This window comes from Electrophorus electricus, chromosome 14 (assembly GCF_013358815.1).
Source record: "Electrophorus electricus isolate fEleEle1 chromosome 14, fEleEle1.pri, whole genome shotgun sequence".
Taxonomy (NCBI): Eukaryota; Metazoa; Chordata; class Actinopteri; order Gymnotiformes; family Gymnotidae; genus Electrophorus; species Electrophorus electricus.
This window is the reverse complement of record NC_049548.1, coordinates 18501928-18524831: the sequence shown is the minus strand read 5'-3', so window position 1 is coordinate 18524831 and position 22904 is coordinate 18501928. Positions and strand designations below refer to the sequence as shown.

General features: G+C 41.5%; 1 protein-coding gene across 1 annotated transcript; it reads left to right on the top strand.

Annotated features, from left to right (window-relative positions):
• Positions 1–1007: 1007 nt before the first annotated feature.
• ndufa4 (NADH:ubiquinone oxidoreductase subunit A4) lies at positions 1008–3262 on the top strand. The gene is made up of 4 exons (XM_027009210.2): positions 1008–1269; positions 2381–2469; positions 2557–2617; positions 2910–3262. Exons 1-4 carry the CDS (start codon positions 1228–1230, stop codon positions 2964–2966), a joined length of 249 nt encoding a protein of 82 aa, XP_026865011.1. The 5' UTR covers positions 1008–1227; the 3' UTR covers positions 2967–3262.
• Positions 3263–22904: the final 19642 nt, after the last annotated feature.

The following is a 22904-nucleotide window of genomic DNA, read 5'->3' as shown; positions in this document are numbered from 1 at the left end:
TATATATATATATTTTATTGACCAATGAATACAAATGAGTCCGTAATTTGTGATTAGTAGATGTGTCTCTAAGCTTTTATTTTGACTTCTGTTAATGCGTTTCAGTATGGGCACAATAGAGTGAAGCAGGTGAATGTAGAAAAAGGGTCACCTCACCCTCCAGACCTCTCAGACTACACTTACTCCCTTGCTGTTAATGTCCCAAATGTGTGTTTCAAACATTATTTTTTTGAAAAGGTATATTAACGGGATTGAAGTGTATGGTTTAGAAGGCTACTTAGGGTGACCATTGATGAGGTACTGAATATTTTTGTTATTCTGACATTTCTTTGACATTTGAAAAGGAGAGAATGGCATATATTAGTTTTCTAGTTAAATGAATGTTTGCACAGTGTACTTTGAGTAGGCAAAGTATTTTGATATTCACACCTGTATATGTATTTGAACATAGTTATTAGAGGCGTAAATACTGATAGTTTGGTTGTTGGAGTTGGCTTTTTGCCACATAAGCTACACAACGTGAGTCATTCATGTTCACGGCATATTACAGCATCTTGCACTTAAGATTGTTTGTTTATTACAGTGGAGAGCAATCTCCTTCTGTTCAGTTTGTACGTCTCGGTATTTTATTTCTTTTTTTGCAGAACTTGTGTCTATTTGGGACCGTTATGTTATTATTCTAACTTATTTACAACACATTTGTTTTAATCGAAAGTAAGTGCAAGTTGCTTGCTATAAAAGAATGTTCAGAAGTAACCTAAAATATTTTTGTTTGTATTAGTGAATTGATAAATTACCTTAAAACACATGAATGTCCTGTCTGTTAATTGTCCTTGTGTGTGCTTTAACAAACACCAACGTTTATAGGCATCAAAAGACACAAGAAGTCTTCGTAATTCCGGTCACAAGTTATGCGTCATATACAAGTAGTAAGCGTACTCCTTTCCAGTATTTCACCATTATTGCCATATTGGGGAAAACGAAATACTTCGCAGCGATTATCCCTTATTTCCTCATGACTCTTATTCTAGTACCAGGAACACCTCTGGTATCCTATACTTTTCCAGCGCCTAGCGTTGTTTCAGTTCTGTTGTTGGATTGGACGGTATTGTAACGGGCTGGGTTTTTACGCTGAGGTAGCAGGGACTCTTCTACAGGGCACCGACTCATCGCAGCACCGAATCATCAAATCAATAAGTTTATTATTTGAATAGAAAGCCAGGAAGGATGCTGAACCTAGTGGCAAAACAACTCAGAAATCATCCAGCTGTAAGTAGGCTGTGTTTTTTTTTTTTAGTAATTTCGCTTAATCTGAATGACATTGAGGGTTACCGAGTGGATTTATAATCACACCATGTAATTTTCATATGAGATTCTTTAAATTCATTGACAGATCTTACATTCAGGTTGTGAAATAATTTCGCAGTCCCAGTTTTTCTCTCGCGATTTGTACGTATATTGGAAAAGCTGCAATGCGAATGTACACCACCAACAATCTAATATTAAACGCTTATCGGCATTTTACAGGTATTGCATCCATATCAGCGCACGTTTAAATGCGAAAGAGGTGGCTGTCAGCCATGAACAGAGGTCATACGCGCACGTTCCTATAGTCTACTGAAGTGACGTTAATAGTTGCTGATGCCACGGTAACCTTTATGACGTGCGTTGCTGATGCCACGGTAACCTTTATGACGGGCGTTGCTGATGCCACGGTAACCTTTATAACGGGCTATTGTAAATTCCAAGCCCAAGGACATTGCAGTATATGGAGAAGGGTCGGCCGTTCTTTATTTAGTCACGTCCTTTGACATCTTAAAAAAAACGTCCCGTGATCGCTTTATGTTCAGAATTATTCGACGGACATCATAAGAATTTTGAGCTGCGTGTGTGCGCAGCCTCTCTGGACCACAGGGCCAACTCTAGAATGCTTGACCGATAATTCCTTGAGGTCACGTGGTGTATAAATAAACCGGTGCTGCGCGTACACAGGCGTCTCCCGGGAACTGTTGGTATAGCTACAGTGCGAAGAACACCGAGCAATTTTTGCTGCCGGCAGGTGTGTCGTTTTAAGGCTATCTCATACGGGCTACCTAAATGACAAAACAAAACAAAACATTGTTGCCATGGCAAAGTTTGGCCATGTTTCCAACCTGTCCTTAAGCCTGCGTTAAAGCCTAATTGCTATACATTGATTCCTAGCAGGCTGCTATCACGAATGGTGATGAAAAATCTACAATCTTACTGTAATCAATCAACTTCTCAAGTTAAATAACACTAACACGCATGTAGTTCAACCTAATGTGTAATTGAACTTATTCTTTTTTGCTTGGTTTCTCTCTCTCTCTCTCTCTCTCTCTCTCTCTCTGTCTGTCTTTAGCTGATCCCTCTGTTTGTGTTTATCGGTGGCGGAGCGACCTTGTGTGTTCTGAGTCTCGGCAGGGCAGCTCTCAAGAACCCAGACTGCTCGTGAGTTCTCACTCCGTCAGAGGTTAGCGATGGATATCGTGTGACTTTTCACGTTGCTTGGTTTCAACTGTGTGATGTGCATTTCAGGTGGGATCGCACAAACAACCCAGAACCGTGGAACAAACTAGGACCTAACGACCAGTACAAGGTGGGGAAAACTGTTACGACAACCTCATTCACTTAATGTACGAAACATGCAGTGGGTCAAGGCCTGAAAATCTAAATTACACCAGATTAGGAGCAGATCTGGAATCAGAGTTATACTTAGAAATGGACCATTCCAAGCTGAGGGGTGGGTGGGAGTGTTACAGTGTAATTAAAGGTCTTCCCTGTTTTAACATTTGGTTTATTCTGATCTGATTCTCAAATGGCAGATGTAAATCTGGCCTTAATGATTTAATGAGATGAGCTTATGTTCTTTTGTATTTTCCTCCCTCCAGCTTTTCGCCATTAACACAGACTACTCGAAACTAAAGAAGGACAGGCCAGACTTCTAAGATGGCCCTTACAGACCAAAACATGCCCTTAGTAACAGAATCCAGATTCTTATTCTTGGTCTGAACATGTTGCATACCTCATAAAATAAACAAATTATCATCTATAGCTCTCTACCTACTCTCAGTTAGCCAGACAGAGAGCAAATGTACATGCACATGAGAACCTCTGTTTTAAAGTGTGTGTATTTATGCGTGGAACTTCACGATTGCACTGATGGTGTAATGTAATTTATTTGATAAATATTGAATTCATCTGATAATAAATATTAAATATTGACATTTAATTTGTTAGTTCACATCCTGAAATATTCTTTTGACTGTCTCAAACAGGTTTCTTTCACATAATGTGTAGTAGTGTATCTCACTGATACTTTACTGGTCATGACATAAACAAAGGTTTGCTAATGGTTGGTATACTTTAGTATAATTTAGCTATAAGTAGAACTATCAGGAAGAAGAAGAAGTGGCATCAGCACGCTGCTCAGGGATTTGGACTCTGCAACCTGAGGAAACCTGAGGTGTTTCAGTGGAGTCCATTTAAAAAATAAAAAAGGAACTCCATACCTTCAGTAGCCCCCCAACATACAATGAAACAGTCAGTGCTGTTACGGCTTAATTTCAGACATTTGTTGTTTGTGCCTACAACTTTCAGTTGCTCTTGGATATGTTCTTCTGTTCGTAGCTCTCCAAGTATAAACATGAAGTGCATAAACAGATTGGGGGAAGATGGGGTTACTTCACGAGAACAGTGAGAGCCAGGAAAACTTCTGGGCATCTGTGGGCCTGGACTGCAACGTAGAATTTTCCACGCTGGTGCATCCAATAGTTTCATTTCTTGCTCCAGTGTGGTGACACATTTAGTGTGGGCACCATCTTTAAAAACATGGGTAAATCTTAAATTAGCCTAGTTAATTGTCATTTGACTTCAATCTTGTCTACCATCCCCTCCCGGCAACAGTCTCTGTACAATGTTTAATGGAATTTTAATTTTATTTCGATATCAACAAATTGAGCAGGCAAGCAAGAACTACAAATGTGAACGAGTTACGCTAGATGGCGCCATTCCTTAAAATCAAAACACCGTCAGCCGTTTCCTACAGCAGTCCGTTGCTTAGACGACGTGGCCACCAACCTCCTCGAACACAATTCATAAGGTAAAGGTCAGTAAACTAATGACCAGTAAAGTAATTATCAGTATAGTAATTATCAGTAAATATTAAAGTAGGAAAACAACGCTTCACTGGAGGGGTTTCATATTGTACGCTCCTTAGATAATAGATGACATAGTCTAATTATATAAACATTAACGCGTGATTGATAAATCCTATGTAACGTGATAAAAATGGAATAAACCTGTAAAACCAAACTTTATTTTTATCAACTTCCATGAACTGTAATTTAGGAAATATTCTAATATGCCACTCCAACGCTGGAGGGGCAGCAATTCATTCACACGGAATTTCTCTAATTTGAGAAAATGAAATGTGGAATGTGCCACAGAAAAAATGAATAAAAAATAGAAGCTGTTGTGTTCTACTAAACGAAAGTTTAAACGTAACATGATTTAATCTTCCGGTCTATTTTGCATTTTGTTTTATATTTTTCAAATTAAATTATACATTTAGCATTTAAAAATAAATTTTACATTTTACATATGATGGGTGGGTAAGTAACGCGCTTCATTTGCTCCGTTACATTTACCTAAGTACCTTTTGGAATAAATTGTACTTTTAAGAGTTTTGAAAGAGGGTACTTTATACTCTTGCTCGAGTATACTTGCGAGGTCAAAAATGTAGTTTATACTCCGTTATATATAAACGCGGTCAAGCCATGTGCACTTAGCAAAAGCTCGGTCGCGCAATCTATACTGACGGCTTAGGTGCGCGCCTATATTTTGTGTTACGGTAGCCAGTTTGTGAAACGACGTAGGGAGAATGTTTATCGCTTTTTTAGTGCAGACATCGAAACGCTAAAAGAAATGTGTTCTTCAGCTTGATTAAACATATCTCACTGAGGTCTAATGCATAAAAGGAAAATGTGTTAAAACATATGTAGATGAAAAAAGTCTTACATATATTGGAAATTCAAACCTTCCTAGTTAAAATATATTACTTTTCAGTTAAATCCACTACATTTCTAAAGATCAATTTCTTATATACTCATGAGGTTTCCTTGTGTTTTTACTGTGAGAAGGTTGAGAAATGCAATTTCGTGCAAATGGATAATCCACTCACTAGAGTATATTTTTAAAATAGCATAAAATACACAAATCAAATTGTTATAAATACACTCCTCTATATTTCGAGAACACTTTCCAGCATATTCACAAAATGACGTTGAAGTGCTTTTCTTGAGGGAATTTGGAATATTGGGATGGCAAATATCTTCTCGGTTCCATAAATGCAATATTTGAAGCTGTCGGAAATAAACAAATCAAATTTTTGTCAGATCACTCCACTAGATTCATGAAAGACACTTTCTCATGTACCCATGGTATGACTCTCAGTCATTTTTACTGTAGGAATTTGGAATAATAGGATGGCAAAATCCTCTTGAAAGTCTATTCAGTTCACTATATCAACACTATAAAATAGAACAATCAAATTCTTTCAGATCACTTCAGTAGATTCTTGAAGTGCACTCACTTCTGTACCCACGGCATCATTCCCAGACTTTTTCTCTCTAGGAATTTGGAGTAATTGGGTAGCAAAATCATTAAATGTCTATTCTGTTCCATATATCCAATATTTAAGACTTTATAAAATAAATTCATCAAATTGTTTTAGATCACTCTACTATATTCGGGAAATGCATTTTATCATGTACCCATTGTATGACTTTCCTGTGTTTTTAGTGTAGGAATTTGGAGTAATATGATGGCAAAACACTTAAATATCTGTTCAGTTCACTAAATATCACTACTTGAAACTCTATAAAATACAAAAATCAAATTGTTATCAAATCACTTCACTAAATTGTTGAAATATAGCTTATGTACCTGTTCTATGAATTTCAGTCATTTGTACTGTAGGAATTTGGAATAATAGCATGGCAACATCCTGTAAAATGTCTATTCAGTTCATTAGAGATCACTTTTTGAAGCTTTATAAAGCAAATCAAATTGTTATCGGATCACTCCACTAAATTCTTGAAATACAGTCTGTCTTGTACGCATGATCTGACTTTCAGTCAGTTTTACTGTAACGTTCCACACATTACATTTTAAAAATAATTTTAACATTTTGTACGTTTCGCCGCAATCTGTCAAATTCCTTGGGAGGGTTAATGAAATCCCTAAAGATGATTACTGAGCACCGCCGCATTGACACGATGGACAGTGAATAGGTACGTTTTCCAGCGTGGGATTCTTGGTATTTATGAAAAGTAGCTCAAAATATAGCGTTTATTTTAAGGATCACATATCTGTGTGTGAAATTGGTGCTCTATCATAATGCTCTCTCATTAATATGAAAGTAAAGTGTTGTCCGATTTAAATGGTATTCTAAGAAAATAATTGCTAGCTAGCTACGTAGCTATAAACTACAAGCAGAAGAAAAATAAATGTAACAGTTGAACTGAATTCAAGACGTGCAAGAATACATGCCCCATATTGAGATTATAATTTAAGATTATAAAGGTTTCAATGTTATAAAATTAAGGTTTGTAATTTATTTTATATATTGATATTTCTTTCAGTTCTTGGCTAGGCGATGTAGGATATCTAACTAGCTGGCCAGCCGGTCTGACTGATCGGTCGCCTAATTGCAATTTAAACTTAACGAAAAGTAAGTGTAAAGCATTTTATAAAGTATTTTTTGCACGATGAAAAAAATATGTTTTTAGAATTTCTCTATATAATCTAGCGAAGTTCATTTATCTGCATAGGACTTGGATAGGACCAATAGTTTACAACCTAGTGGCCAGTGGAAAATCGGTACCAAGGAAAGTGAAGCTTCTCTATATTGGTAAACTATTTGTAAAGGGATATTCAATATTGTACATAGTACAAGTGTAATAAGTAGGTTTAATAATATTTATGAATAAGTAACATGTACTTCATGTAAAATTCACTTTAATACTATGCCTGAGAGAAAACTCTTTAAATTAATTTTAAAACATTTAAATTCAGAATAAAAAGAACTACTTGAGTACTCTTTTTAACATATACTTTCTTACATTTACTTTTAATTTTAAACTTTTACTTTTAATTTAATTTAAAATAAATTATTATTTTAAAGTAACAGTACTTTTACTTGAGTACAATTTTTGGCTACTCTAACCACCTCTGATGTTAACACGTGTGTGACTGGATAGACCAGGTACATTTGTAGACTGGGGTTTCAGTAGTTTTTAGAATTGTCTTGCTGTTTACAGAATCACTTTCTTGCAGCCAACAGGGAGCGGAACAAGCATTTCGCTTCGCTGCAGTGTAAAATTACATGTAATATTTTATTTTCTGAAGATTAAATTAAGTACCTCTAGAGATTGCGTTATTCGAATTTTCCACCTTAAATTGTTCTGCAGCTACGAAAAATTAATGCAAAACAAAATGTGAACAATGCAGTGGTCACGATTATTGGTTTATTTTTTAAATTTACATTTATGGCGTTTAGCTGATGCTTTTATTCAAAGCAGCTTACAAATATGACTGAATACAATCTGAGCAATTTAGGGTTGCTCAGGGTCCCAACAGTGGCAACGTAATATAAGTAAGCTTTATTGAATGTCTGAACTTTGTGTTCTTGACTAAATAAACTAAATGAATAAAGGAAGCTGAATTTCCAGATAACTACTAAAGGCTTTAAACACCTTTGGTCAAACAGTGGTTAAATACATAATGTAAGTTAGGTTAGAAAATAACCTTTAGCTTTAGCTTTTAGTTAAAACCTGGTTTTAATGATTTGAGGGCCCAGCCTATGGCTAGCCCATCTGCTAGGCCACATTTGGCCACCAGAGGGAGCCACAGGGCTGCTCCAAAAGAATTAGGTAGAATTAGCCACACCTGTTTTCATGGCTATGTATGAGTAGCTTATAGGCTCCCCTGTGGTCTTTTTTCTCTTTCCCCTCAAGTGTCTCTACTGCTTCTTCAGCTTCTCACCAGAGTTCTCTCCTCTATCTAGCCAGTACCCTGTTGGTTGAGAAAGCCAAGTTTTAGCTTTCCTTTACCTTAGCTACCTACTACCTCTGTGGGTTACCTGCTGGTTTGACAGGTCAGAGTTGGGGTTGTATTACTGGAGGTGTTCCCCAAGTAGTTACCCAGAGCCAAGCAGTGCTAGTTATTGATTTAGTCTCTGTATTCGTTAGCTTGTGATTTATACTTGGTGTTTTTGCTTTGTTTCTATTGTTCATTTTGAGTTCCCTAGCTGGGTTCTAATATCAGAAAATCATCCAGCAGGATTACACATTATAGTGCTTTAAAACAATTGCTTGATTTGCACAAATGATTGATTAGATTGGGGAAAATTCAAGAAAATTATAATTTCAATAGTAAATCCAAAATTCTATCCTGGTTTCTTCTTTCCTCTCTCCCTTTTACTTGCTATTTGGTCTTCTGGGAATGCAGACATCCCAGGTTAGTTGGGACTCACTCTGAGAGAACTAGACCAGAGCTGGTTTATAATGAGTCTGGCCACTTCCTACTCCTCCTGTTATCAAAAAATTACTGTAAAACCCCAGAGGGTGCCAGCAAGCGAGTCCTCAATGAATGGAATTGAATGGAGCTAACTGGCTTAAAATGAACTTGGCCAGGACTTGGCCAAAAATAAACTTTGCTTCTTCCTTTGTTTATTTGGGAAGTATAAGTATGTATTAAACTAAAAACAGCAATGAAATCTTCCCTTTATGTTTCATTTTTCTATAGCAAATGGATTTTGGGATGTGAACGTTAGCATTTCTTCTACTGAGTGCTTATTGATTGGCAAAATGATGCTTGAGTCATAGCCAGTTATGACACAAAGGTTTTGTTTGGTGGTAACTACCACAGAATTTAGAGAGGAGAATGAGAACAGCCAGTTTATTATCTACAAATTCTCTGGTAGAGTGTCAGCTCGCCAACCAATGAGGTTCATTCTGTAGCAGGGAACTCGCAGAGTTCTTCAATTTCATCTTCACTGGAAGGCATATGGGTTGTGCCCTTGTTCACTTTCCTAACTCTAATTGTCATGAATCTTATTCTCCAATTCATGAACTCTTTGATTGCTTGAATTAAGTCTCCAGGCTGTTTGTGCAGACATTTTCTTAAAAATGACCAGTTTTCAGAACCAGTTTTCCAGTGTGTACAGCAAAACTCTTGTTCAAAGAGGCTTAGCGCTCATGTATTACTCCAATAGTTTCGCCAGCCTGGGGGCAGGGGTATTGTTTAGAGTAGAGCGCCCAATTTCTGACTTTCGTGATCCTGTCTTAATGAAAATCCTGCCCAGTTTTTATGCCGTTCTCTTTCTACAAGGCCTCCTAGTCATGTGTGCTGATTTATTCACGATCGAACAGCAAATGTGTTTCCTGTTGTTCTATAGGATATTGTAAAACAGCGATGTTGCGTTTGCATGTATCTCGTCCTCTGACAGAAAAAGAAAAACAAGGCAGTAGTGTTTCCATGTAATGATGTGTTTAGCAGAATAGCAAAGGAATGTAAGGAACTATGTTTTTTATTTATTTCTTTATTTTTTAGTTTACCTAGATTTTTGCTAGCTTTAGATATTAGCTTCATCACGTGTGCAGAACAAACACGAATTAATTGAAGACCAAAGCGAAACCAAGAAACACAGTCGAAAGCTGGGACTTACAACAATGCAAAAAACAGGTAGATTACAACAGGAAATGTACAACAATAATTGGGATATTTAATGGTGTGTTTGAGTTTGCAGCTAGCTTCCACTGCAGATTAACATGAGCATTAGCTTTAGGTTAGCATTGTTCTTTTGCACATGCAGGTCAATCTGTCATATATATATTTCACCTTAAATATTGTGAACAGCCCAAGAAAAATGTCATATAAATACACATGACTTTTGCTGCCTGGGCCCACTTTTCCCCAGTCTCTGTGATACCCATCCTCCCCCTGGTCCTGCTCCATCTCCTGCCAGGCCAAGCCCCCTTCTTACCTGTGCCCACCCTGCCAGGCTGAGGTATACGGCCCCCTCTTTCTGCATGGTCCCATCCCCTCTTCCTGCATGACCCACTCCTCTCCATATCAGGCCCACCCTGCCAAGCTGAGGTGTGGGTTCCGTCTGCACCTTTACCCAGTGGTGCTGAACAAAAACTCACAAGGATTTATTCCTCCTCTTATTACCGTGCATTATTCAAACCAGTTAAAAAAAAAAAATCCAAAGAATAGCAATAACAAAATGCATGCAGACTGTATTCATGAATAAGTTTCCCCCAATAGCAAACATACCACTGTTCATTACTGCTATCTCCGCCTGAGCTCCGACTGAGAAACAGGCTGGTTCTGTCGCTTACAGTGAGCTGATGACAGAGGTAGGTCTGCTGAGCTGTCTTGCTGTCATCACCCCATTCATTCCACACGCACTGCCATCCTCCACCTCCGTCCCTTGGCCTTGACTTAGGATGTTTCTGGACCTCGTAACATAATGATCTGGGAGCAAAGCACTGCAGACATGGTTGAAACTGCTTTTGGGGCATTTCAATTTGGTACAAAATTTTGAAATATGTTCTGTGAGCCTGTTGCATGAAATATGTTGCATGAGCCTGGCATTTGGGACATTTCCTGAAATGGTCGATGTTCTTGTAAGAACTTTATCTAGGCATGGCCTGTTCCTCAAGACACACCCTTCTATGCACTTACCATAGCATCAACTAAGCAATTTGTGAATAAGGATCATTAGTAATGCAGATATATTCTCAGACTGGAGATTTGGAGTAGCTCTTGATATGGTGTTTTGTGTGCACTAAATTCAGAAAAATGTCAGTGATATCTGAAGTGTGGAACAGATATGTTTGTGTGTGTTAGTGGATAAGGACCTAGTGATGCCTGGAACTGCACATTACCTTTGTCGTGACAGTCCAGGCCATAACGAATGAAGACAACACACTGGCACACAAGTAAAAGACTACACTGGTTTAGCATAACCCACCAAAGGGGAAGAGAAACATCGCAGCGCAACACACAATAAAATGTCAATGAAAACATTTATTTCCCTAGAACAAATACAAAAAAAATAAATAAAAAAAATCGAAATGACTCATTCTAAAAGAAAAATCAATTTTTGTACCAAATTACAAAAGCACCCAGCAGAGGAGAGGAAAAATCCTCTTGTCCCAGAGAACAAAACCCTCTCTCACTCTTCTCTCCAGGGACTGCTGTGTGTTGGGGACAGAGAGCTAAGCCCAGTAATTGGTGCGAGGGCTGCAATTGATTGCACTGCTCGCCACAACTTGGCCAAAGGCCAATTTCATATTCTGTTCTCGTACGAGGAATTCCTCCATTCCTAAAAACTCAATTTCAGAAAAGTATGAGCTATTGATTCTCCTCCAACCCAGTCTCGTTGTGTCACAAACATCACCTCATGCGAACGCTCTGTATCCCTACCAAGCCCGAGATGCCATCGGAGGGAGGATTTTGCTGGGCTCAGGACCGAAGCTGGCCGCATTACATCGGGGGCTCCAGGCCAGGACTCTCGTCCTTTCAAGGAATGCCTTGGGAGGGAATTAGAGAGCTTTGTATCAGCCCTGTTTACAGCAGCTTTCTGTGTCTTCACAAGATATTTTATGAGCCTGCGCTAGGCAGTGCTACTGGAAACACTCATGTTTTGCTTTGTTCTGACTTTGAAGGATTGCACCTTGATGTTTGCAGGTTGTTGGAATGTTGATGTAAATAAAGAGATTGCATGCCTCAAGGTAGAATTACACAGACGTGATCATTCCTAAAAAAAGGATTGTTCAGATATGACAATTAGGCTAATAGTTTTGTGGAAAAAAAACATAAAAAAAACTCCAAAACATTAAGTTCTACAGAGAAGATGGAGATTCTTTTAATGTGTAACAGTATGGCCCCTTCCCCCAAACGTCTGTATGGCCACCTCCTCCCTGTGTTTTACACCTGCTCCTTATTGTGTGTTGTTAGTGTATATGAATATGTGTGTGTCTACGTATAGGTGTGTCGATATTTTAACCAGGTTAGTTCGCTAACCACGTTGTCGTCTTTGTGTCAAATAAAACGTTTGTTGTGTTAGACATGGCTCATCCCCGCATCCTGCTTTGCCTCCGCTCGTCACATAATGTCACTGAAGGGATCGTTTGATTTACTCACCATCCTCAAGAATCAAGAATTACATCTGGAACAAAATGAATCCACCATAAATGAAAGCCTGTGACCTTGAATCTTTTGTGATGTTGTTTTGTGATGTCATTTTTAGCTAGGTTTAAGGGCTATATTAGGTCTCACAAGTTTCTCTCTCTGTCTCTTTGTTTCCTTCTGGGTTTGTGTCTCATGTCCTTTTCTGTTCTCATTTTAACTACGGTTTATCTCCTCGGCACCACACCTTTTCCGAGCCTTCCATGGCAATGACTCTTTTGGGCAACTGGAATGCTATTCCTTTGTATGTCCTTGGGTACTGCTGGCACTTGTGTGTCTGCAGGCCTGGCAGAGCGGCCGGAGAAGGTGTACTGCAGAAAGGGGCTCAAACTGTTCTGCTTCTTTCACCTCTGGATTGGCTGGTTGGACAGCAGAGAGAGATAGAACGCAAGTGAAAGATTCAGAGAATGCCAGTGAAGGAGTTCAGGGAGGAAGACAGTTTTGTAACTTTTGTAATTTTGGCCCTCGTTTTTCTCCACTTGCTGCAGTGACACAGCACTCTCACCCTCTCACCCTTCTCCCGTTCCACCACCTTCTGCTTCTCCTTTATTTTATTTTCTCCAGGCTCTTCTTCCTCCCCACATAGATTTTTTTCTACATCGTCTGTCCATCCTGCCTCCTTCCCCTCGTTCTGTTTCTTTCTCTTTCATTTATCTGTTTCACCTCTCCTACCATTTCTGTTCTTTTTAAAGTCACACCAGGCCGAGTCAGATCATCAGGAAAGGAAAGACACATTAGCAAAGTCAAAATACTGCCGAACAGTTTACAATACAAAATAATTATAGAAGATGTTACTTTGGTACATTTCTGTGCCTTTTCTGTTTGCTTCATTCTGTGGTTTTTGTTGCGTTTAAAGCACCTCTTCTTTATCTATTTATCAATTTGTTCTATATTTAGCATCTCTATTTGTTTCTCTTGAGAAAGGAAGAGTATTGGACCTACAAAATGTTAGCAAAGGGTATAAGATGCACCTCTAAGAGAATCCGATACAAAAATGAGAAATATAGTAAGTTGCAGCATAGAGAACAGGAACACAGAAAAGTCTAGACTGTGCTGGGGAGAGACGGAAGAAATGGTCAGTATCGCGCTGTTGTTAAAAATGATAGAGCAGAGAAGGAAAGATCTATAAATGGGTAAAGGTCAAACGGGCGTGCACTGAACATCAGGCAGCCCCTACCAGTAATAACTCTCTCTCACACACACACACACACACACACACACACACACACACACACAGACAGATGGCCTCCACCAGTAATTAGACAGGCTAACAAGATAAGATATTGAGCCAATAAAGGATCCAGCCACTTTCTCATCTCTTTCTTGCTCTCCATCTCTCTTTCACACACACACACACACACACACACACACACACACACACACACACACACACACACACACACACAGGCAGCATGTATCCCCTGTTCTCCTAGCTGTCAGTATGAGGTAAGGCAAGCAGGATTTATGACCATGACTTCTATCTATGCATATAGGCTGCATTTCAGCAGAACATGAGAGACTGTGTACGCATGAGTACATGCATGTGGGTACATGTGCAGTTTTGTGTGTGTGTGTGTGCAGTTGTGTGTGCAGTTGTGTGTGTGTGTGTGTGTGTGTGTGTGTGTGTGTGTGTGTGTGTGTGTGTGTGTGTGTGTGTGTGTGTGTCTGTGTGTGAGGGACAAGGAAATATTAAAAAAAGAAGTAATGTCCAAAGTAGAATGTGCATACCCCAAAATCAGAAGATTGAATCTGTGTGTGTGTGTGTGTGTGTGTGTGTGTGTGTGTGAGAGAGAGAGAGAGAGAGAGAGAGAGAGAGAGAGAGAGAGAGAGAGAGAGAGAGAGAGAGACAATGAGCAAATGTGTGCTTGCTGTAGACAAATTTGTTTGTCTCTGGGTGGAATTGTGCAGAGGTAATCTATTCCAACTGCTGTCTGTGATGGCTGTGGTCCATGGAGCTCGTATCACTCTGCTATGTCCTCCACCCCCTCGCTACACCCCTCCCCACAGCCCACATTGTATGGCAGTTGTGGTGTAATTGCGGTGGAAGTCAGTTGGACATTAAAATGTTTGCCTTCATGCCTGAGGTCTTTAGTGTAGTGTTCTTATGTACATAGAGCAGCTAATGATACATACAGCAGCTAGAGATACATAGGGCAGATAGAGGTACATAGAGCAGATAGAGGTATAAAGAGAGGCTGGCTGTACATAAAGCAGCTGGATGCTATGGATACTGGTGTGCTTGAAATGATAAGCCAAATGGGCCAAGTTTTAGTCATACTATTTCTTGATACAGTTCTCTTTACATTTACAATCAAAACAACTTATATTTATGACCAAATACAACATGAGCAATTGAGGATTAATTAAGGCACTTGCTCAAGGGCCCAATAGTGTCAACTTTGCAGTGGTGGGACATGAACTGGCACCCTTCCAATTAAAAGCCCACTTAACCATTGAGCTACCGCTGTCCCCTCTACCTAGCGCTGTCCCCTCTACCTAGCGCTGTCCCCTCTACCTAGTGCTGTCCCCTCTACCTAGCGCTGTCCCCTCTACCTACCACTGTCCCCTCTACCTAGTGCTGTCCCCTCTACCTACCGCTGTCCCCTCTACCTACCGCTGTCCCCTCTACCTAGCGCTGTCCTCTCTACCTAGTGCTGTCCCCTCTACCTAGCGCTGTCCCCTCTACCTACCACTGTCCCCTCTACCTACCACTGTCCCCTCTACCTACCGCTGTCCCCTCTACCTAGCGCTGTCCCCTCTACCTAGCGCTGTCCCCTCTACCTACCGCTGTCCCCTCTACCTACCGCTGTCCCCTCTACCTAGTGCTGTCCCCTCTACCTAGCGCTGTCCCCTCTACCTAGTGCTGTCCCCTCTACCTACCGCTGTCCCCTCTACCTAGTGCTGTCCCCTCTACCTAACGCTGTCCCCTCTACCTAGCGCTGTCCCCTCTACCTAGCGCTGTCCCCTCTACCTACCACTGTCCCCTCTACCTAGTGCTGTCCCCTCTACCTAGTGCTGTCCCCTCTACCTACCGCTGTCCCCTCTACCTAGTGCTGTCCCCTCTACCTAGCGCTGTCCCCTCTACCTAGTGCTGTCCCCTCTACCTACCGCTGTCCCCTCTACCTACCACTGTCCCCTCTACCTAGCGCTGTCCCCTCTACCTAGTGCTGTCCCCTCTACCTAACGCTGTCCCCTCTACCTAGTGCTGTCCCCTCTACCTAGCGCTGTCCCCTCTACCTAGCGCTGTCCCCTCTACCTACCACTGTCCCCTCTACCTACCGCTGTCCCCTCTACCTAGTGCTGTCCCCTCTACCTAACGCTGTCCCCTCTACCTAGTGCTGTCCCCTCTACCTAACGCTGTCCCCTCTACCTAGTGCTGTCCCCTCTACCTAGTGCTGTCCCCTCTACCTAACGCTGTCCCCTCTACCTAGTGCTGTCCCCTCTACCTACCGCTGTCCCCTCTACCTACCACTGTCCCCTCTACCTAGCGCTGTCCCCTCTACCTGCTACTTGTCCTCTGTCTCCTCCCTGCAAGGTAACCCCTGGGAGAGAGACGTCTCGTCTCCGTTTTTGCTGACGCCTCTTGTTACCTTTTGTCAGTTGTTAGCTTTTCCCCAGTGAGCCCAGCGGGTCTGATCCAGATTAGACAGTGCCATATGCTTCCTGTGCACTGCTATCAGCTGGCGGTCCTCTTTCCTCTGCTCTGCTGGGCTGCTGAAACCAGGGGGAGGGGCAGTCAAGGTGAATAATAAACACCCACCAACTACAGGATGAACTAGATTAAGTTTGTGTTCACATTTGCATTTACATTTACGGCATTTAGCAGACACTCGTATCATGCATTGTCATTTACTCATAGAATGTATCCAAGTACAGTAGGTTAGAATTAAACATACCAATGAACTAGAATACTGTAGAATACAGGGATGAATGCTGATAACTAGAAGTGCAAAATACATAAGGTCTATCTTAAACAATGATAAGTGCTATAAACAATAAGTGTTAAATTAGTCAGTCAATAAGGGAGCAGTGCCAGTTGTCATTTAAATATTCTGCATTTGAAGACTGCAAGGCGCTCAGCTGTCCAGACAGAAAGTGGGAGTTCAAGTTCAAGTTCAAGTTCAAAGAGGTTTTATTGTCATTTCAGCTATATACAAGTACACAACAAAAACGAGACAGGGTTCCTCCAGGACCATGGTGCAACACAAAACAACAGTGCAACAGACAACATGCTACACAAGTGCAAACAGTCCAATATAGTGCATAAATGTCATTAAATAAACATGAAATAAACAATAATAAATACAGAACAGGACAAATACAAAATGAGTAGACAGTGCAATTATTTAGTGCAGTACACAGTACTGGGAATATGTAAAGTGAGCTGTGCATAGGAGTCAGTGACATGCTACCCTGAACATAGCAGTCACCGGTAGCAGCCAGAACAGCTCAGAGTACAGTGTTGGTTTAGTACAGTACTCTAGCAGCAAGTAGGATAATGTGCAAGACTGCAACAGGAGTGCATAGTTTATTTGTGTGAGGTTTGACTTCAGCAGTCCAATGCAAAACAATGTGTGAGTGTGTGTATAGATATGTATGTATGTATGTATGTGTGTGTGTGTGTGTGTGTGTGTGTGTATGTGTGTGTGTGTATGTGTGTGTGACTATGTATAAGCATGTATAAAAGTGCCGATTTTGGAATCTGAATTGGAATTGGAGTTAGCCAGAGTTCAGGAGTCTAATGGCTTCTGGGAAGAAGCTGTTGCACAGTCTGGAGGTGCGGGACTGGATGCTGGGCTACCTTCTTCCAGATGGCAAAAGGGTGAACAGTTCATGTGAGGGGTGTGTGGGGTCTTTCACAATGTTGGTGGTTTTCCGGATGCAGCGTGTTATGTAGATGTTCGTGATGGAGGGAAGAGAGACCTCAATGATCTTCTCAGCTGTTCTCACTATTCTCTGGAGGGTCTTACGGTCAAAGACGGTGCAGTTCCCAAACCAGGTAATGATGCAGCTGCTCAGGATGCTTTCTATAGTACCTCTGTAGAAGGTAGTGAGGATGGGTGATAGGAGATGGGCTTCCCTCAGCTTTCGAAGGAAGTAAAGACGTTGTTGGGCTCTCTTGGTGATGGAACTGGTGTTCAGGGTCTAGGTGAGGTTCTCCGCTATGTGAACACCAAGGAACTTGATGTTCTTGACGATCTCCACTGAGGAGCCGTTGATGGCAAGCAGGGAGTGATCTCACCTTGCTCTCCTGAAGTCAACAACCATTTATTTTGTCTTGTCAACATTCAGATACAGGTTGTTGACCTTACACCAGCTCACCAGTTCTCACACCACCTCTCTGTATGCTGACTCGTTGTCTTTGTTGATGAGACCCACCGCGGTCGTGTCATCAGTGAACTTGATGATGTGATTCAAACTGTGCATCGCTGCACAGTCATGAGTCAGCAGTGTGAACAGCAGAGGGCTGAGTATGCTGCCCTGGGGAGCACCAGTAGTCAGTGTGGTGGTGTTGGAAGTGCTGCTCCCAATCCGGACTGACTGAGGTCTACCAGTCAAGAAATCCAGGATCCAGTTGCAGAGGGAGGTGTTCAAGCCCAGTAAGCTCACCTTTCCAATCAGATGCTGAGGAACAATGGTGTTGAATGCTGAACTGAAGTCTATGAACAGCATTCTTACGTAGGTGCCCTTTTTATCCAGATGTGTGAGTGCCAGATGAAGTGTGGTAGAGATGGCATCATCTGTAGAGCAGTTGGAGCGGCGCTTAGAGCCAGAACAGAAAATATCTCGATGCTTGTTGTCCATGAGATCTGAAGCAAGGTATTTCAAGCCGAGCCATAATTGAGCTTTGAAGTACTCGAGGTAGGGATTGGGCTTAGACCATTGACCTCATGTATGAAGGGGCTGGTCCATTTTTGGATTTGTAGGCAAACATCAAGGTTTTAAATTTGATGCGTGCAGCTACAGGGAGTCAATGAAGGGAGTGCAGCAGTGGAGTAACGTGTGAACTTCGGAAGATTGAAGACCAGTCATGCTGCTACATTCTGGACAAGTTGTAGAGGTTTGAGGGCTCTTAGAGGAAGACCAGCAAGTAGTGAGTTGCAGTAGTCTAGCTTTGAAATCACAAGAGACTGTACAAGCACCTGGGTAGCTTCCTGCGAAAGAAAGGGTTGAATCCTTTGTATGTTACAAAGGATGAATCTGCAAGACCAGGTTAGATTAGAAACATGAGTTGAGAACAAAAACTGGTTGTCCAAAGTTATGCCCAGGCTACGGGCAGCTTCAGATGATGATACCAGGGAGTTCTCAAAGGAAACAGTGAGGTCATGGTAAGGGTTGGGAGTACCTGGGATGAACAGAAGCTCAGTTTTACTGTGGTTGAGCTTCAAGTGGTGGGCTGTCATCCATGACGCAATGTCAGTCAAGCATGCCAAGATACGTCTGGAGACCTACGTGTCAGAGTGTGGAAAAGAAAGAAATAATTGAGCAGTGGTAGGAGAAACCATGAGAAGATATTACATCACCAAGAGAACGAGTATACAAAGAGAAGGAGGCCCAATACTGAGCCTTGTGGAACATCAGTGGAGAGTCTATACAGTTTGGATGTGGATCCTCTCCATGTCACCTGATAGGACCGTCCATCCAGATAGGACTAAAACCATCTCCAAACAGAGCCAGTCACACCAAGCCTGGAAAGAATGGAGAGAAGAATGTTGTGGTTCACTGTGTCAAAGGCTGCTGAAAGGTCTAGAAGAATCAAAACAGATGACTGTTTGGCAGCTTTAGCGGCATGAAGGTTCTCAGTCACCACTATGAGGGCCGTTTCTGTAGAATGTGCCGGTCTGTAGCCAGACTGATTAGGATCATGCAGCTGGTTCTGGGTGAGAAAAAGAGACAATTGATTAGAAACTGCTCATTCAAGGGCCTTTGAGAGGAAAGAGAGAAGTGATACCGGTCTGTAGTTGGTAACGCTGGAGCTGTCAAGTGTGGCCTTCTTGAGGATTGGTACCACCCTGGCGGTTTTGAATGCAGTAGGCACGTATCCAGAAGATAAGGAGTTGTTGATGATGACAGAGATGAAAGGAAGCAGATCTCTTGCGATTGTCTGGAACAGAGCAGAAGGAATTGGATCATCTGTGGAGAGAGGAGAAAAAGAAGTCAGATAGATAGATGTTGGGGAATGCACATTGGTTGGAGGGGTGCGAACAGAAGAAAAGGACTGACGGATTGCTGCAATGAAGCAGGTTGCAAAGAAGGTTATAAAATCCTCCGGAGTAAGAGATGAGGAAGGAGGGGGAGGGTGAGGATTAAGGAGAGAAAAAATAGGGAAGAGCTTGCGTGGATCAGCTGATGATTAGAATTTCTCTCTGTAGTAGGATGACTTTGCAGATGTTACTTCCAGTGAGGACTTGGAAAGGAGAGACTTGTATGAGCTAAGGTCTGAATCTAGGCGAGATTTCCTCCACCGCATCTCTGCAGTCCTTAGTTCTCTCCTGTGGCAGCCAAGTGTTTCTATTAGCCAGGGGGCAGGTGGGGAGGACTTAGCGGGTCTAGAGGAGAGAGGGCACAGGAGATTCATTGATGAGGAGAGTGTAGAAATGAAAGTATTTGTAACTGTATCCAAAGAGAGAGAGGATAGAGAGTCAGGGTGAGGAAGGGTGGACAAAATAGTAGAAGTAAGGGAAGATGGAGTTATGGAGTGCAGATTGCGACGGAGGAAGGAGGAACATGTTGGAGAGGACTGTATGGAAAGAGCAGGAAAGGAGAGAGAGAAGGATAGAAAGTGATGGTCTGAGAGGTGGAGGGGGTGACTGCGATGTCCGATGTTGTAGTGGTACGGGTGAAGATCAGGTCCAGAACATTGCTCGCTTTGTGAGTCAGAGGAGAGTGGTTGAGGGTGAGGTCAAATGCTGTCAACAGCGGAAGGATGCAGGAGGAATGCAGCTTGTCTGATGGAAGGTTGAAGTCACCAAGAAGAATGAGTGGATTTCCTTCAATGGGGAAATGACTCAGAAGGATTTCGAGCTCATCACTGAAGTGATCTAGGGAACCTGGAGGGCGGTAGATGACAATGATAAGAAGTTTGGTGGGGAAAGACACTGTAATGACATGAAATTCAAAAGAGGTGATGGAAAGTGTAGAGAAGGAAAGTGGAGTGAAACGGCACTCTCGAGACATTAGTAAACCTGTGCCACCACCCCTGCCGAGACGCCTCGGAGAATGCGTAAATGAAAAGGCAGAGGACAGGGCAGCCGGAGTCGCCGAGTTCTCAGGGGTGATCCATGTTTCTGCTAGAGCCAGGAAGTGGAGGAAGTGGAGGGATGCTAATGCTGAGATGAAGTCAGCCTTCTGGACAGCAGATTGGCAGTTCCAGAGCCCTCCTGCCACCACGATATGTGATAGTGTGAAGCGTTGTGAGTCAGTGAGGTTGCTGAGATTGCGACGTCTATGATTGTGTCGAGGAGATCTGTGGGATATGTGGACAGGAATTGTGAAGCACATTTCAGATGCTCGATTTGTGGATGTATGAGATAAAGGATTGAGATAATATGAGAAGATACTTAGCTGAGTTTGTGAAGTCCTGTAGGTGAGATGTAGATGAACTGATTGAGAACACCACCAAACCTTCTCCACATGTTGATTACCACTACAGACACATGTGTCACAGGAGTCATCCTAATTTAACTCAGTTCAATAAGTGCTGAGCCTGCCCCTCAATTCACACCTAAGGTCAGGGCGAAACTACACCTGTAGTGAGTAATTACCGATACCAAGCAACTAACAACTAGGTTTAGACAACAAGCCTTGAATTTCACAGAATCAAAAGTGAGTGAACTCAGAGCCTACCTTAACCAACCAGATGATAATCCAACGAGACAAACCAAAGCACACTGTTAAAACAGTGAATGTAGAGAACGTTCCTGATGTACAGGTTCCAGTCATGGAGAGGTGATTCATGTCAAAACACAATGCAAGGTGAATCTTCAGAGTAAGAGTAATTTTGTACACACATACACCGAACTTATGCGAAATACCAAGGGCTTTAGTGTCAAATTTGTTTTTCTTGCTAAAATGACATGAAAAGGAATGGAAATTTGTTGCAGATATGAGGCTGAATGAAGAAGAACTGGAAAAAGAACTTAAGATTTTGGCATGTATGACACACACACACACACACACACAAAAGAGAACAAGGTGAAAGAAAGCCATTCATTTAAAGCAAAAGTCAAAAGTCAAAGGTAACAAAGTGAAATGTAATACCTGAGTTATTTTGTGTTTTCTTATTCCTTTTCAAAAACAGATGTGTGACACTCAGTAAAGTACCTCTCTGTTAACTTGTTTTCTCTTAGCAGAGGTCCTCTTAAAGACTCACAAACACTCCTCTTTGAAATGAACCCAGAAAGTGGACATAGCCCTCATACTGAAACATAAATAATATGTGTGAGTGTATGTGTACCGTCCATAGGAGGGTTTTAGTTAATTAATAATAAATATGCTGCTGTCACACCACCCATTTCCCCGGATCATTACAGTTCCCAGCATTCCAGTAATGACTCAGAAGAACACCCAGCTAATCATCAACAGTTCACAAGATCATCATTGGACTATTAACTTCACCTGTTAGTCATTCATTCTGTCTATTTTGAACTACCATGTTGGATTGTCCTTTTCTGATTTCAAGCAACCCTCATTTTATCTGCGAGCATCTGGCTTTATCTGAAATGTTATGGCTGTGATTCCTTTTAACTTTCACAAGGGGGCGTGCCCACCTCTATGTGTCGAAGTGATGAGTTTAAAAATGAACAGTAATGAATCTTGAGGCTTTAGAGCTGAAACACTAAAACACACACACACACACACACACACACACACACACACACACACACACACACACACACACACACACACACACACCACAGCTGTCCAGTGTAACCTAAAATCCAATGTTTTTTAAAATGTTTTTAAAATGTTTTTTATATTAATGATATTCAAGGATGATAGTAAAACATGCATTATTTGATTTTCAAAGTGATAGACCTCCTTGACAGCACTTCTTGCTCTGTTTGTCTTTTTTCCATACGTTTGGGCTTTAAGACAAGTAAGCTACAGATATGAATAACAGCTGTTTTGAGATATTGTCCAGGTAGTCTTAGACATATCATTTTCATCGATTCTCATCCACTCAGCCCACTCAGCCAATGTACAGGTTCTGTAAAGGTTCTCTGTCCTTGACCTCACTCTACCAATCTGTTATTGTGTATGTTTATGTGTTCATACACTACTTCACATCACATTACCTTAGATGTGTGTGTTCATGTAATCATACATTTCTTCATCCACACACGTGTGTTTGCGTGTTCATACAGCACTCTACTTGTGTGTGTTCTTATAATCATACATTACATCACTGCTCTACGTGTGTGTTGGTGTGTTCACAAACTACTCGTGTGTGTTCATATAATCATACATTACTTCACTACTTTAGCTGTCTCATACAGGATGTAATTATGCTTGCGTATTGTGTGTACATCTGTGTATGTGCACGTCTGATTCTGAACCAGAACGATCAGTGAGAATCCATTTCCTTACTCTTTAAGCAACGCTGATATGTTCTGGTGACAAAT

What these genes read in the sequence shown, in the direction of transcription:
- ndufa4 (XM_027009210.2), top strand. Translation starts at nt 1,228, where the DNA reads ATGCTGAACCTAGTGGCAAAACAACTCAGAAATCATCCAGCT. An exon ending in AACTCAGAAATCATCCAGCT is followed by an intron (nt 1,270 to 2,380) that starts GTAAGTAGGCTG and finishes GTCTGTCTTTAG; the next exon opens with CTGATCCCTCTGTTTGTGTT. An exon ending in GACCTAACGACCAGTACAAG is followed by an intron (nt 2,618 to 2,909) that starts GTGGGGAAAACT and finishes TCCTCCCTCCAG; the next exon opens with CTTTTCGCCATTAACACAGA.